The sequence below is a fragment of the Durio zibethinus genome, chromosome 10, assembly GCF_047325235.1.
Source record: "Durio zibethinus cultivar Kanyao isolate XHJ-2024 chromosome 10, ASM4732523v1, whole genome shotgun sequence".
Lineage (NCBI taxonomy): Eukaryota > Viridiplantae > Streptophyta > Magnoliopsida > Malvales > Malvaceae > Durio > Durio zibethinus.
This window is the reverse complement of record NC_143171.1, coordinates 27,210,794-27,227,368: the sequence shown is the minus strand read 5'-3', so window position 1 is coordinate 27,227,368 and position 16,575 is coordinate 27,210,794. Positions and strand designations below refer to the sequence as shown.

General features: G+C 31.2%; 2 protein-coding genes across 2 annotated transcripts; both read right to left on the bottom strand.

The window, feature by feature from the left end:
• Positions 1 to 708: 708 nt before the first annotated feature.
• On the bottom strand, positions 709 to 6,723 carry LOC111293121 (DNA (cytosine-5)-methyltransferase DRM1-like). The gene is made up of 12 exons (XM_022885867.2): positions 6,467 to 6,723; positions 5,350 to 5,393; positions 4,990 to 5,127; positions 4,303 to 4,402; positions 4,174 to 4,220; positions 3,906 to 4,005; positions 3,778 to 3,824; positions 3,399 to 3,515; positions 3,032 to 3,131; positions 2,424 to 2,515; positions 1,526 to 2,251; positions 709 to 1,302 (listed from the first exon to the last, which is right to left on the bottom strand). The coding sequence occupies exons 2-12, from the start codon at positions 5,350 to 5,352 to the stop codon at positions 868 to 870; spliced, it is 1,905 nt and encodes a 634-aa protein (XP_022741602.1). The 5' UTR covers positions 5,353 to 5,393; positions 6,467 to 6,723; the 3' UTR covers positions 709 to 867.
• Positions 6,724 to 9,760: 3,037 nt separating this feature from the next.
• LOC111292330 (shaggy-related protein kinase epsilon-like) lies at positions 9,761 to 14,770 on the bottom strand. Its single transcript, XM_089767062.1, has 14 exons — positions 14,596 to 14,770; positions 14,125 to 14,174; positions 13,855 to 14,025; positions 13,675 to 13,767; positions 13,196 to 13,255; positions 12,811 to 13,083; positions 12,209 to 12,283; positions 12,077 to 12,129; positions 11,690 to 11,834; positions 11,535 to 11,585; positions 11,327 to 11,422; positions 11,152 to 11,235; positions 10,774 to 10,876; positions 9,761 to 10,691 (listed from the first exon to the last, which is right to left on the bottom strand). Exons 2-14 carry the CDS (start codon positions 14,125 to 14,127, stop codon positions 10,609 to 10,611), a joined length of 1,290 nt encoding a protein of 429 aa, XP_089623188.1. The 5' UTR covers positions 14,128 to 14,174; positions 14,596 to 14,770; the 3' UTR covers positions 9,761 to 10,608.
• Between the last annotated feature and the right edge of the window lie 1,805 nt (positions 14,771 to 16,575).

Genomic DNA, 16,575 nt, shown 5'->3' with positions numbered 1-16,575 from the left:
CGAATAAAGGGTACCTTGTTTTTGTCGGAAGGGAGTTTTTTTTTTTTTTTTTTTAAGAAAATAATTTTTAAGGCCAGTCAAAAAGGTTACTCAAGTTTACCAATTTTTTTTTCTTAGATGTGATGTGGTATTTGGGCTTATGAAATGCGTATCAGTTTTTGTACCTTCCTCTGTTCTAAATTTTTAACAATGGTTTGGGCTTTAAATATATAGCTTTAGTCCATGCTGATGGGTATTTGGGCTTTGCTAAAATTATTTTGAATTTTGTATAATTTTAAAATAGTTTTAAATATGACAAAAATAATACATAAATTATATGAAAACAATCCAAATTAAAATTTTAATATATGATTTTGATACTAGAAAGAATGAAAATATGAATTTGAAATTAAAAGAAAAAGCTGAAAAAAAAATTTTTTTTTTGGTGCTGTCATTATGAACTGTGACTGTGACTAGATAATTTTCGTAACACATTCGAATTGGCAGGCCTTTCCAAAACATTTACAAGTTACTCCATATCATAGAGGATTCCCAGGACAGCTGCAAGCTCAGCTTCCAGCTCATTTGCTGCACTTTTGAACGTGAACAATAAAACCTTTTCTTCACCATCATCCAAACAGTGTGTTAACTCTCGAGTAAAATGGAGAGATGCCCAATGACAAATATATTTAGTCAAAAAAAAAAAAACAGCATCCAACGACTTTCCCATCAACTTTAATAATTTTCACTTCCCTTTGACTTTAATGTTAACGGTTTGAATGAATGTAAGACATTATTCAATGTTATGTTCAGACAACATTGAGGATGCAAGAAAAAAATAAATTGGAATCAAATCAAGTATTCATGAATGAGACCCTTCACATGAAATCATTGATTCCTCGCCGTTATACATTTAACCAAGTCTAGTATACGACAATAATCAAAGAAGAGTGCAGAGTCTTTACCCTCGAGTCCGTCTCGATGATGTCTGTTGCTACCAGTAAGATTGTTACATGGACTCCCACCAACGACAAGGTCGAATCCACCAAATCTACTCATCAATTGCTCCAACCGATCACCGTTCAGTTCTTGCACATCTGGTATGTCAATCAAAGTCCCTCTCTGATTAGTTTGCTCCCACCAACTCCGAACAAGATTTCTGTTCACTTCCGATATCTCCACTGATACCACATTCTTCAAAGGGATGCCAAGTCGGTGGAGGGCAACCTCTGCACCACCAATCCCAGAGAAAAGAGACAGGAGATTGATACCTTCAGGGAACATGTCTTTTAAAACCGATAAATGATAAGCCACTGTGTCAACCTGAAAGAAGTTATTCTATAAGCATAATGCCACAACCATAGACTTCAAGTACATGGGAAAACAAAATGAAAGAATTAATTGAAATTTTGGATAATAACTTGAAATAGTTTAAATACTTTGCATTCTAAAATTTTTTGCAGGATCGAGGACATTCATGCATTCTAATTAGTATTACACAAAAATTTGTCAAAAAACATGAAAAAGAAGGGGAAAAATCATGCACCTGAAATGAGTTACCAAGTGATTTATATCTATCGGTCCGACTAATTCCCCGTGTGTGATTTCTAGGGAAACCCAAAAGCATTTCCACTTCATCAGGTTCAAGTGGAGCAACTTTATTCCTTCCAACCCAGACCAGATTCCACTTTCTGCATTGATCAAGAACGAACTTTTGGACACTCAAAGGTGGCTCATCATGATTATGTTCAAGAGCTTTGCGGATCCTATCTGTCAATCTCGCACTAGCTGTGCATGTTTGTAAACAGTTCAACTTTGTTCTTGTGTCCCATGAAGGCCACCATTTCCTCGTTAATGGAAAAGCTTCATGTATGGTGCGCGGTGGAAATGGAAGAAGGGGAAATCTGTTATCGATTGGCAGATTATGAATATAACCCCTTTTCCTTGCAGCAGCACAAAAATACTTTGAATCAACAAACTCTGGCTCCACATCATATAAGAACCGTGAAATGGTGCTCCAAACCCCTTTTGGAGCAAGTGCCACATTCTCATAGTAGAAATAAGGAGGCCCAATAGCAGCTTCTGGAAGTTTTCTATGAATGATCTGATCTGATTCAGTAGGGACCCCAAAACCAATCATAGGATTTGGAAGGTGAAGTGCATCATCAATTTCATTAAGCCTCTTTTCGAGCTTCATCTGCTTCTTCCTTTTCCACTTATCATAGTCCAAGTTTCGCCTCTTCTTGTGATTAAAGTCATTGCTAAATGGCTTCTGTAAAATTAGATGGAAAATCATTGGTCTAAGTTTTACTGAAAATAGTATGAAGAAAACTACAGCAAAATGACCTACCGTTAATTAAAAAGCAAGTAAAAAAAAAACAAATTACAAAGGATTTAGAGAGAGTGTTACAAGTCTGAATTCTTAGAAAGGGGAAAGAAACTACCTTGTCTTCGAGGGGAAAAAGTGCATCGGCAGCTTTAGCCATTTGAGCAGCACATATAAAGTCTGTCAACTCTGCAATTGAGGAGTCTGGACCTGCAATATTGAAAGAGTTAATGTTAAGATATTATATGATTCTGAGTTCTTAAGTATGCCCCACTCACTTACAAGTTAAAAAAAGGCCCAGGATAACAACTAAGAAGTATCACAAAAAACTTCTCCTATAAAGATTGAAGACCAAGGGTGCTACCAGAAAAGTTCATAGTTGAACACTTCCGATTCTCTACAAGACATTGGGGCAAATTTATTATTGTGACTATAAAGCGCAAACCATCTATGGACCATCCGGACTTGCAACTTGGATACTTTATAAACAAAGAATAACAAAAATAAGACTTGGTCTTGACAAAAATGACAACTTATTTTATTCGTTTTATGTTCAATCAAAGATGACAAATATGAAATATCACCATTTTTAATATATACAGGTAAATACAATGGAACTTCCTGGGATCTATTCTCCCGTCCAATTGAAACTTTGATATCCTACCTACAATCAGCGAGAATAACGTGCAAAGAAATATCGCAAATATGAACCAAAAAAACACATACCACATCTCTCCATGGCTATTGAAGCCTCCACCTCTGAGAACCCCATTTTTGTCAAGTGTAACAATTTTCTCTCCTCATCAGAATCAGGATTCATGAATTCCTAGAATATAGAAATATAAAAAGCAAAAACAAACATAAATCATCTGCAAGTATAAGGCAATTAAAAATTCTGCTATTGTGAAATATAGATAATTATTCACTAAATGCAAATGCAAGCACTAAAGAACACATTATGCTATCCATGCAGCTAGAAAAATGAAAAACACAAGCCCTTTTAAGATTAAAATTTTCTCATTGGTACAGAAGATAATTTTTAGAAATGTCTGCAAATTAGGCAAATGAAAATGTATCATCAAAGTTTAGATACCTCAGTCTCAGAAGAACTATCAGTATCTGAGAAATCATCCAGAAAACTCCCTTCATAATCTGATGAGCAGTAACCAGAATCAGCAATTTGCTGCATGGGAACAGATTTTTCAAGAGCCTGCAAATTTTAAAAAGGTCATTCATGACAGCATAGAGAGAGTAAACAACTCCATTAAAAGATACTCCAGCAACTTGCAAAGACAATTCTATTTGGGGAGGATTGGCAAATATAACCTGAACCACTAAATATGTAGGTTTCCTATTACATCAAAATCAAGATTTCTATTAACGCAAACTGGTTTTTCTCCCATAAAAAGGTGTGCTTCGTAAAATGCTCAGTAAACACAGGGACTGGAAACAAGGTTCAGGTGTAAACTTACCGAATACGTCAATAGAGTCTCCAATATGGTATCTGTATTTCCCTCTCCTAAAAATATAACGAACAGGATCACAGATAAAGCTGTTGAGGTGAAAACTGATGTCTAATAAAATGAGAAAGGGCCATTACCGTTTTCCTGCACTGCTTTAACAACCATTTCTTCAGAGAACCCCATCCCTACAAAATGATCGATCAACTTGGAATTGGAAGAACTAGCTAATGAGCTTGCCTTCACATCAAAAAGGGGAAGGAAGTATTAATAATGTTATGAATTCTGCACACTAACACATCAACAATTTAATAGTAAAAATTCTGCCATGAGTGTGTGTTGCAACTTTCTAGCATCATGATGCATGTAATTTACAAGCATCTTAGAAGGACATACACAATAACTCACCGAGTACTGAAGAAGAGTTTCAAGTATCAAATTTGAGTTTTCCCCCCCTGGACAATTGTCAAAGCAGAATTACAAATGAGTTTAAGGCTGAAACGTTTGCTGTAAGTAAAAAAGACCTAGAAGCTTCACCATTTTCTTCAATCACTTTGGCAACCATTTCTTTCGAAAACCCCATTCCGACAAAATGATCAATTATCTTGGAATTGGGAGAATCCGCACCCAAGCTTGCCTAGAGACAGTAAAAGTTAATTATGAGTTAGATATGAAATTATTTTGTCTCTTAACCATTATATGCCTGGAAAAGCTACATGTTAACTACAACAGAGAAAATTAACGTCTGCAAACGTAGGTAGCATATTTGTGCATAATTGTGGTAGACAACAAAGCCAAAAGAGTTGAGCTCAGTGAATAAATGCAACAATTTTACTGCACTGGAGGCTAATTTGAGCCAAGCAAATTAAATCATATGACCAACAAAACAGAATATGAACGATAGATTTGAGCTTCTAATAGAAGAAAAAGTTCAGAATAAAGCAGTACATGAAAAGAAGATGCAAAATTGCAGAGGCCTCCAGTAAAAATTGCATAAAAGGTCACCTAATGCTCCATTTTCTCAACCAATTCCCATAGGAACTCATCAACGAATGATCGATAACCAAATGTATAATGTTTCTTTGAAAACTACAACTCAAAGAAAATTATCATACACCTTCCTTATAATCATTAAAACAATTTGCATGTTCAAAACCTGATTAGTACAGCAACCAGAATACTGTTACAGAATGCCATGTGCAGCAATTACAAATAAGCACGTACCTCTGCTGCACCCAAAACAGCTTCTCCATGAGGAAGTGACACTCCTGAATGGGAGGAGATGGTATAATTATCAATTTCCAGCTCATCTTCCGTATCCCAGTTAAAATTATCAGCATCCCCACCAGAACTATTTCCACTCTATAGAAATTACATATAAACATACAAACGCATCATATCAGTACAAATAAAAAAATTGAATTATAAAGAATAATATTTTCGTTTCTTTTAGTCAGTCAAATAATACAACTAAATCTAGTCCATAACTAAGAACTTGTTAAGAAATACAGGAAGGTCTGGAAGGATATTAAAATGACACAAAAAAAAAATTAGAAATAAATATGAAAACTAACTAAAGAGTACCATTTTCCTTGAGCTATGGTACGGCCCAAGAAAACCTTCTTAACCTGTAAAAGAAACAAATGAAGATAGATCAGAACCTAGGGTAAAATATCAACAAAAAACCATAAAATTAAACAATTTATCAACAGCCAAAATACTCTTAGGTTATTACATGCCTTGCTATGAAATTTGCTAATGTCGATAAAAGGAATGAAACTCAGTCAATGACTCCTACGTAACAATAACAATAACAGCAACAACAAAGTAAGCCTTTCTACATTACATAGAAACAACCGTATCCTCAGTAACCTATGAAAATTGAAGGTCCATTTCCAAAAATATTCGCAATCAACAACTAAAAACGCAAGATTCTTCACTTCTAGTCATTAGATCAAGTTAAAAACAAGGTGGCTTAAGCTTAACCATTCAAATTACTAAGAGCTTAAGAACCCCCACCTAAAAGGACATTACCCAAAACAGGAGAGTCAATATTTTTTTACACTAACCATTGAGAAACATAGCATACCATTTCCGCTCTAGAATCTAAATAATAATAATAATAATAATAATTTATATTAATTTTTTAAAAATTTTAGTACATGCAATTCAATACGGTTTCCTAGCTAAAAAATTATTTTATATTAATTTATTAGAATACATTTATAAAAATATTACAGTTTTAATTTATAAACCTAATTTTTTTAATAATATACCATTATTATTAAAAACAAAGAAATTAGAATATAATACAGATAAATACACTATCTGCACAAAATTCGATGCCAAAATTTGACTCTCTCTTGCCTATCACAAAAAAACAAAATAGAAATAAAACTTAGGCTTGATTTTCGTTTCGTTTGTTACTTTTAATTTTTAATTTTTGCTTTATGCTTTTTCTTTTTTTTTTGTTTTTCACCTTTTTATTAAAAGAAAAAAAAAATCCAACATCCAATGAATACGGAACCTTAGTTTGAACGTAAAGAAAAACAAATACTTTCTCAACAGCCAAACAGAAAGAGCAAAAAGAAACACATCAGCGAAACGCCGAATCCTATATTAAACCGAGAAGAAACTATCGGAATCAACGGAAACAAACACTAATTAAGCTAGAATCAATTTGTTAAGCGATAAAACTTACCTCAACCAATCGAAGACGAGAATCTTAACTTGATCCTGAAGCTATCCCAAAGAAATTCGAAAATGCAGTTCAAAAACAAACGGTTAAAACGAAGAGCAAAGGTGAAACATGCACGAACTGAAAAGGTAAATATACAAAATTGAAGGTTTTGATTAATGGAAGTGAATTTTTTCTTTTCCTTCTTTAGAGTGAAAAGAAAAGAGTGAGACGAAATAGAAGGACAGAGTCTTGTCTATTTGGTGTGCGGGAATCTGGTTTCTTTATTTTTTGAGGGGCAGTGAATAAAAAAGTAAATTTTTTACATCACGGCTCGATGAGGTTTTGGCTTGGTCAGTAGTACGGAACATACGTGCTACTAGTAGGGTCGTTGGGTTTATCAAGCTTGATTATCCTTTGAATTTAATTAAAATTGATTAAATTTTTTCTAAAATTTTATGATTTTAAATAGGTACAATTAATTTTCTTTTAAGAATTTTGAATTTTTTTTAACTTTTTTGGATGATGGCTTTTAGTTTTCAATTGATTCTTTCGGTTTTGATTTTGAAAATAAAATTACGGGATTATGTTGTTAAATAGTTTAACGGTAGTATCTAAATTTTAATTCAATTAATTTATATAATTTTTTTTAATTTATGATATTTATAATATTTTTATTTTAAATTGTGATATTTTATAAAAATTAATTGGACGATAAATTCAAAGCAAATAACGATAGTAATTTATATGTGTATGTGTACATGCATGTAAGATTAATTTTTCTCTTCTTTTGTTGCAAGTTGACAAGACCTACAATTAAAAGATAGGACATTGGATTTAGGGTCTGTTTGGTTATTAAAATTTTTTTAAAAAAAATTTATAAAAATAACCAAAATGTATTTATGGCTAAACTAATTTTTTATTTCGTTTTAGTAAATATTAAAGTGATGTTAAATATCAAAGCGTGACATTTTGAAGAATAATAAAAGAATTGTTAAAAAATGAATTCAATAATAAAATAATTTTATAATATTCATTCATATTAAATGAATTATAAAATATTTTTCGAATCAAACACACCCTTAAATTATTCAGAACATCACGTGATATTGTCTGCTTTATCTTACTTTTTATTTTGTCATTGTGCTAGATTCTTACTTTTGTTTTGGAACAATAATTAGGGATAAAATTGTAAATTAATAAAAATGCTGAGCTGGATTCCAACTTCCATTAAATATTTATGTAAATAGTCAAAGATTAAGATATAATTATTTATTATTGATAATAAATTTTTAATACAATATTATATACGTTAAATTTTAAATTTATTAAATATTACATTTAAAGTATGATTATATGAATTAAATAAATTAAATGATGAATTTTTATTTTCATTTATTCTATTATAACCGTTTATTTACATAAAACTTATATATAATTAGTATATAAAATAAATTAATAAAAATGGAATAACAACTATACATTAAATTTTTTACTGATTTTGTCCCTTGCAAGTGATTTATAATTTTATGTACCATTTTTTCAAGATAAGGGTAAAGAGGTAAACTCACAACACCATTGAGTTGGTTTTTTCTCTCTCTCCAATATAGATAGGTTTAGACTAAATATTTAAGGTTAAAATGCTAAAAAAATCTTTAATTACCTTATTTTTAAAATAAATTTTATATTTTATTATATTTAATAAAATTTTATTCTTTAATTTATATTCAATTAAATTTTTATTTTAAATAAAAAAGTAATTAGTGTTAAAAGTTTGTTTAGGCATAAATTAAAAATTAATTATTTATTTGAATATAAATTAAAAATTAAAAACTTATTACGTGTGTAAATTAAAAATTAAGAGTTTATTAAGATGCAATAAAAATATAAAAATTTATCTAAATAAAATGATAATGTTTAAGAAATTTTTTTGTTATTTTAGTCTATTTGTATCTTAACATTACTTATTAAATCAATAATAATGATTTATTAATATCTTTTAAATTTTATATAAAAATTATTATTGAAATAAGATATTTGGAAAAAAAATTTAAGGATGAGTTTGTGAGATGTTTAATCAATCTAACAATGCCAAGGGTTTTATAATCAAAATTTACGCTATGTTTGGATACATATAAATAAAATAAAAGAAATGAAATGAAAGATTTTAAAGGAAAAAAAAATGTACATGTACCCCTTATTTTGATAGTCAAAAATTAATAAAAGAAAAAAAATTTAACAATAATTATTTAGATAAAAAGCTAAAAAAATAAAATAATTAATTATAATATTTTTTCAATTATAAAATAACACATAATATATATATATTTATACTACATAGTTTGTATAAACAAATATTTTTAAACAAAATTAAGTATATTTAATATGATAAGATGTATTAGTTTATTTATTCTGACAATGATTTTGTTTGTTTTGTTGTTAAAATTTGAAAAATCATAAAATATTTATAAACTGTGATGTTATATAAAATACTCATAAAAAATTATTTTTATAAAAAATATCAGTTATATAATAAAACATAATATCATAATAAAAATATAGATCTAATAATCTTTTTATAAAAATAAAGTTGTTTCAACTTTCTTTTCTTTAGCTTTTCTTCCAAATTAAGGTATTACAAAAGTGAGAATTATAAAAAAAACCAAAATTTATTAAGTTTTCACTTTTTTTTTATTTTAAATTAAAAATTTATTCAAATAAATGAAATGTTTTTCTGTTTCTATTACTTTATTTTATTTTCTTTTTATTTTCTTTCCCTCGCTTCAATCCAAACCTTCAATCCAAACATAGTGTTAGGTTATTCATTTCATTTGCATGAATATAGTAAGTTAGTCATTCAATTTGATACAAAAACTTTTATAAATATTATATTGTATTTCCAATAAAAATACTTGTATACAATTTATTTTTCTTGATTTTTTTTTCTTTATACTTTTAATTTCAATCCCTTTTTAACAAAAATTAACTGAATTTTCTGTTAATGCAAGTGCCAAATGTGTGTTAATCCTTGTTATTGTTTTCTAAAATCAATAAAATTAAAAATATAGTAACAAATTTCAACAAATTGAAATATAACAACAAAATTCTAATAAAACACTATATCATTTGCATAGTTTATTGGTAATTCATATATTTGTTTTTATTTATTCCGTATCTAATTCATAAAAAAAATATAAAAATTATTATGTTATAATTCATATTAACATTAAACACAAAATATATTTTTAAATTTTGTCAAATTTCTTTATAATTTTTGTTAAAATTTTAAATTATATTATTTTTAATTTTTTCAAATCGTGCTTCAAATGATCATATCTAAATAAAAATAATAATAATAAGCTAGAAATAAAATGTAATTATAGTTTACATATTTGGGACTTGATCTTTAATAATAATTGCATAATTATGAGGCATGAGCTTGAGTGTTGCTTCTGATGAGATCATCTCTGACCATGACTCTGAATTTGATGATAATGTCCTGAGCTGGAGTGGTTGCTCAAGATGCGTCAAAAGAAGGGTCAGTCAAAAACTGCTCCATAGTCATGGTTGCACGGCTGCGTCCACGCTTTCAACTTCTGAGCTGTTTGCCGGGACCGGGAAGACTCTGGCTCTGGACAGATCGGCGATCCATGGTGGAGTTTTTAAATCTCTGGACAGCGACGAGTGTATTCCTTGGCCATTCTAACATAATAACTTGAAAATACTGGTTAAATGCAGAATTTCATAGCATTACTTGAGCGTCAAAACACGTTCCAAAGTTCGAAAAACCTACTTCCAACGCCCCTTTAACTATTCTTTATCTTGCAAGTCACTCTAACCTCCTAATCAGCATCCCAGAAAGGCTCCCAGCCACCGTACCGAAAATACCGTCGACAAACAGAACAGGCCACGTTGTGTCAAATGTACATTAGATGAAAAGAAAAATACAACAAAAGAGATGATACATGCAAATACAATTACAGATCCCAACCATTTAGTGCCACAATTTAAGAGCCCTAACAATATCTTGTCTCCGTGGCCAAAGCAAAATACAGCAGCCTCTAAAGTCCAGACTGTCTGGTTGAAATTCACAGGTTAGTCATTTAGATAACATGGAAGACAAATTAACACATTTTCTTTGTACTGATGAATGTAGTTCTTTCAGTTTAGAAGCCAAGGAAGTGGCACTGTTTTTGAGCCTGTTCCGGTATCAGCTTTGCCAGAAGCTGCAAACTCGCTCCTTTTAGCTCTACCATATCATGATTGGAGAGAAGGGCTAGGTAAGCAACAATTTCATGAGTTCTAAAAAAAATGTGGACAAAATGACAAACCTTGAGGTTTGAAGTTGAATAGTGGAGGCATAGGGCGCCCGTTAGGAAGGCGAGCATTAGGGTCACAAAGTTCATAAAAAAATGGATGGATACAGGCCTCTAACTGCAAATATAAATGAATCATGTGGTAATTTAATTTAAAACACAAAATCAGAAGAGAAATCACGTGAAAGTTGCATGGTTCCACCAAATGTCAAAGATTTAAACAAGCATCCTTGCATTTATTTCATGAAAGCACCCTCGTAGAAAACAATTTTGGTGGTGGAGAACAAAATTACCATAGCATTTGACATGAACAGCATTGCATGATAAATCATTTGACTTAAAACCGATATTAGTATGTTCTAAAACACAAGCACCCAAGTAAGAAATACTTACTGCACTGCACCTCAGATTTGGAGAATATTGGAGGAGCCTTGAGACAAGATCAACTGCTTCTGGAGGCATGCGCTTGTGGAATATCTGTGATAAAAGTTAGATGGATTAATTCACAATAAGGCATGAAGAGATATAATTAGTGAAAAATGATCAACCCAGAAACTATTGTGCTCACTTTATGCCAAGGATGAGCCTTAATTTGAGGGAATTTGAACTCTGTATAGTTTGGATTCATGCATTTTATCCCCTCCCGAGTTGGCGTCCCAAGTACCTAAAAGATTTTTAATTAAGTTCATTTATCCGATTAACGGTTGCATCAATTTTTTGGTGCATTTATCGATACAAATTCCACCTCATGCCACCAAGTTTGAAATGAAAATTACCTTAATAATCCCAACAAGCTGATCAACTCCACTCTCACCAGGAAAGAGAGGCTATGAAGTTTGATAGCCAAAAGAGAAAAGAAAACATCTGTGTTTAGATTCACTTTCTACTTTATATTTGGTATAAAACTATAATTTTCTAGCATGTTAGGAACCTGTCCAAGAAGCAATTCAGCAAGGACACAACCAACAGACCATATGTCAATTGCAGTTGTGTACTCTGTTGCCCCAAATATGAGTTCAGGTGCTCGATAATATCGAGAACAGATATATGATATATTTGGCTCGCCTTTGACCAGTTATAAGACAATGGATGATAAGCAATACAAACACTGCATGGAAGAAAAGTAGTACAGTTTAGATATATTGAGAAAAATCAATAGCAAAAAGAAAAGAAGCAAGATACGTAGTTACAAAAGTTATATAACTTATATAACATTTTTGAGAAAATGACAACACCAATACTCATATCGACAATGAAACGGAGCAACATTGTAATTTCCAAATAAGAATTATGACATAATCAAGAAGACTATACCAGAACTTTTGCGCTTCCAAAATCACATAGCTTGACCTGATGAGTATGGGGATTAACCTGCAGCAACGAATTTTATTGCTAAATACCATTACCATCTAGTCATAATACAGGACAAAAGTAAGATTCAGATGCTAACCAGAAGATTCTGTGGCTTAATGTCCCTGTGGCATACACCAACACCCCCATGGATATATGCCAAAGCTCTACAAATCTGCCAAAATTCATTGCATACATAAAACTCGTAAGATCAAGGTTACAAGCGGACAAGATACCTCCAGCATTACAAGTTCCTTATAATCACACAAGAGAGTTAAATAGGTGCTAAATATTCACAATTAAAATATGCTTCATAGTAGGACAGAGAGTGAATAAGCATTATTGTCCATATAAATGCATGCTTATGAAGTATTGAAACTATATGGTTCTGAAGAACCAGCTGACCCTTTTTATCGTGGCACCACTAAAATCAAAATTGCGGTTGAAGATTTGGCTAAAGCTTTTCACTCTAATGAAATGCGGAAATCAAAGAGGATAGGTGACAGAAAATCATTGTAGCCATGAAAATCCATGTGCAAGTGCATCCATGATGATAGTATTACCATTGAAGTATATTATATTCCTGAAATTCCCATAAACATATTCTTCTCCACTTTTTGTATGCATTGGACCTAAGTACAAATCATGTTGCAACTATTACATATGGGTCAAGTAAAATATGTGGATGGCTTGAACTGTTACCTGGTATGTATAGAGTTTGACATATATCAGAGGCATTCGCTGATTTGCTCTACTATAGTGCTTTGCTACACGATATACAGTCTCGGGAACATACTCGAGCACCAAATTAAGATAGAGCTCATCCTTATCAGTTGTTGAAAAGAAGCAGTGCTTGAGTGACACAACATTGGGATGATCAAGTAGGCGCATTGTTTGCAACTCACGGTTTTTATATCTCTTGTCCTGTAAAACCTTCTTGATTGCTACAGTTTCTCCACTTTCTAGACACTTAGCCTGCAACATCATACGTACACAAGGCTGTAAAACTGCATTTATAAGCTTATAATAGAGGCACCTAATCAAAGTTTCTTGCATCTATGATTCAGAAATTGTCATAAAAAATCACCTGAAACACAATTCCAAAAGAGCCCTGACCAACAACACGCTCAGCCATGTAACTTATGGTCTGCAGGACAACACAAAAGGAATTTAAAGATAAGGTGGCTTAATGCATGTTGGTTCTCCACCGCTTCTAACTTAACAATGATAGTAAATCTGAAAAAGTGAGAAGTTGTGGTCTTAAATGATGGGATTAATTAGATACACATTCGTATTTATATTGCTTGTCATTGAAATGTAAACCATGAATACAACTCCAAAGATCTAGTAAACCGATGCCATTATATTATAAACATAAAACATGTTAGAAAGTAGGCACATCTATCTGCATTTCTTAGAAACTTCAATATTTTTTAGGTCTGGCATTCCTCAATCCCAACACGGTGTTAGAATATATTATATAACCAAGACATGAATAATAGTAAGATGTATAAGCTTTTACAACATGTAGAATTAAATTACAGTTCCAATTAAGAAAATATATACCTGCTTGGGTTGACCATTTCTACCACCAATAGTGGTAACTATAATATGCCCTGTTTCAGTTCCATTTCCATCCACCACTGTAGCTTCCATTTCCTAACATACAAAAGTTTCGGTACATAAAGAAGAAGTTTGTGCCATAAAGAGACAATTCGTAATATAAAGATTTGCATGGTGAGGAACCTTTTCAACTTTCTCATCCTTGATCTTCATCTCATTGATCTCCTCTGGGAGTGTGTCAACGAATGCAGTATTACCAGTAGGTTTTCCACCTGCTGAAGTGGGCGCCATACCAGTTGAAGCCATGAATGATGAATTAAATATAAGCGCTATGCTCCGAGGCTTGTTCACCGGCTGTATTTAAGAAAAGTGCATTAATAATTCAGACAAAGATACAAAATCAAGATAATCTACTTCATAAATAATTTCGACAAGACAGAAAAGAAAAATCACCATTGAGCAGACTAAGACACCACAGACAAATTAAGGTCTGCCATTGATTTCTTCCCTTGGAAAAAAAAAAAAAGAAAGACAACAATATTACTTATACATGAAAATGCCAAGGTTTTTTCTTAAAGCAATACACAACATTGAATCTCAGTTGACTTCAACCTACCGTTTAGAGTATTTTTCCCCTTAATTAGGAAGAACATATGCTTAGTGGCTTAACCAAAATATTTTGGATAACCAATATCTTCTTTTAAAAAAATCAATTTACTTTCCTTAATTTTTATCAGTTACCAAACAAAGCAAATCAAGTGACACAACGCGTAAAACTTTCCACTATGGCACAAACTTTCACAAACATTAACATACACCAACTTTCAAAAGTCAAAAAATAAACGTTCATTTTCCTTCTCTTTTCTTCCACTTTCTCACCATCCAACAAAACTTCCAAAAAAAATAATTAAAGAAATGTCTAACCTCTGAACTGCGTATTCCCTCACATTTTGCAGACCCTTTGATCCAAGCAAAGAAAATCCACGAAGAAAAAAAAATTAGAAAGAAATATTCATATAATTTTTTGCTTTAAAATTGAGTCTTTTGAGTTTCAGAGTTTTTTTTTTTTTTTTCTCTCAAAAGTTTGACTCAAGTAAGACTGTTTAGTTCTCTGTCTTTGGATGCTTTGTTTATTATTATTATTTTTTAAAGCAGAGCGGACTCCAAACTGATTCTATAAAATCTAGTTTAACGTTAGTTTTGACATCCGTGCTCAAGAATTTGGTACCACACGGGGCAGTAGCTGAATGGCTAGCGGCTCTAGTTACGTCATGGTGTTGACCGAAGTTTGATGCAGAAAGATGCTAGTGTGTGTGGTTTTCTGAGAACCCTTGGATTGTTTCATGATGAGAAGGAGATGAAATTGGACGGTGGTGATGAGGGGGAGGATGAAGAGCGGTGAGAGAGAGTAGGTTTTACTCTTGTAATGGGACAGGGAGTTAGTTCTGTTCTAAAACGGTATCGTTTTGAAAATTACAGAGCCCAAAATGCTACTTTTTTAAACGTCCATGAAGCCCAAGGACTAACTTTTTACGGCCGAATGACTAATGGGGCATTTTGAAGACCCAAAGTGATAATTTTGGACTCACTCCTTTGCTATTTTGGTTGGTTTTTTAAGTGGATTGATTGTTGAATTTGGACATTCGAACTATGGAAAGGTAAGTTATAGGCTAATATGGGAATTAAATTGTCAGGTAATGAATTTCATGAAGGTGAAAAAAAATCAAGTTGCAGGTTAGAATTTGGATGTTAAATAGATTTTTATTTAGGAGCATTTGACTTGTATAATCTTAGATTTCAAAAAAAAAATTATACTTAAAAAAGTGTGATACTCGAGAGAAAGTGTAATTTTTAGAGCATTTCATTTTTAGATTTTTATGTTTAGTTGAAAAAAATCTATATTTGTTAAATCATGTATTTTTATTATAATCTTATTAACAACTTGTTGGCAACCTTTCAATTTATTTTAATGGGGGACGAAACAACGTAACCTTGCCTTTATCATCAAATGAAATATAAAGATTTTAAAAATTTTTTTATAATTTAAGTATACTTAATTATGACGTTTAATTTCACCTTATGCCGTAATTGAGTTTAAATCAAATATAAAAATAAAAATTTCAATTACGGTGTTTAATTGCACATAATGCTATAATTGGCTTTTAAAAAAATCCTTCAATTACGACATTTTGTTAAAACTAAACACCTTAATTGAGTAAATATAAAAATTGAAAAAAAAAATTCATTTACAGTGTTTGTTTAGTATAAATGTCTTAATTGAGTGAATGTAAGAATTGAAAAAATTTGTCAATTACAACGTTTGTTAACTATAAACACCTTAATTGAATGAATATAAACATTGAAAAAAAATTTATTTACGATGTTTGTTAAATATAAATGCCTTAATTGAGTGAATATTTTTATTCAATCACAGCATTTATTAGAAGAAACACTGTAATTGAAAGAACATACAAAAAATTTAAAATACTAAATTACAACATTTCATTTAAATACACACACCATAATTGAGTATTTTTTAAATTATAAACCCATTCGCTATCCATTCTTGAAACTTGAACAACTAAACAACTAAAACCTTTTCAACGAGAAACGAACCATTCTATTCACGTACCAGATTGTTTTTATTTCTTCATCTCATTCGTCTCAGTCGACTATGTAACTATCACCACCATCACACATTGTCTAACTCTAGTAAGTGGGATTTTTTTTTCTCTTTTATTCATGTATGGATATGTGTTTATATATATATATATATATATATATATGTTTTTATCACCTTCATCACTGTCGCACACCCTGTCTGCACTACATGCATGGGTTTTACCCCATAAATTGTACATATAAAATAAATATATGAAAACGTCGAAGTTTTATGGTTTGCTG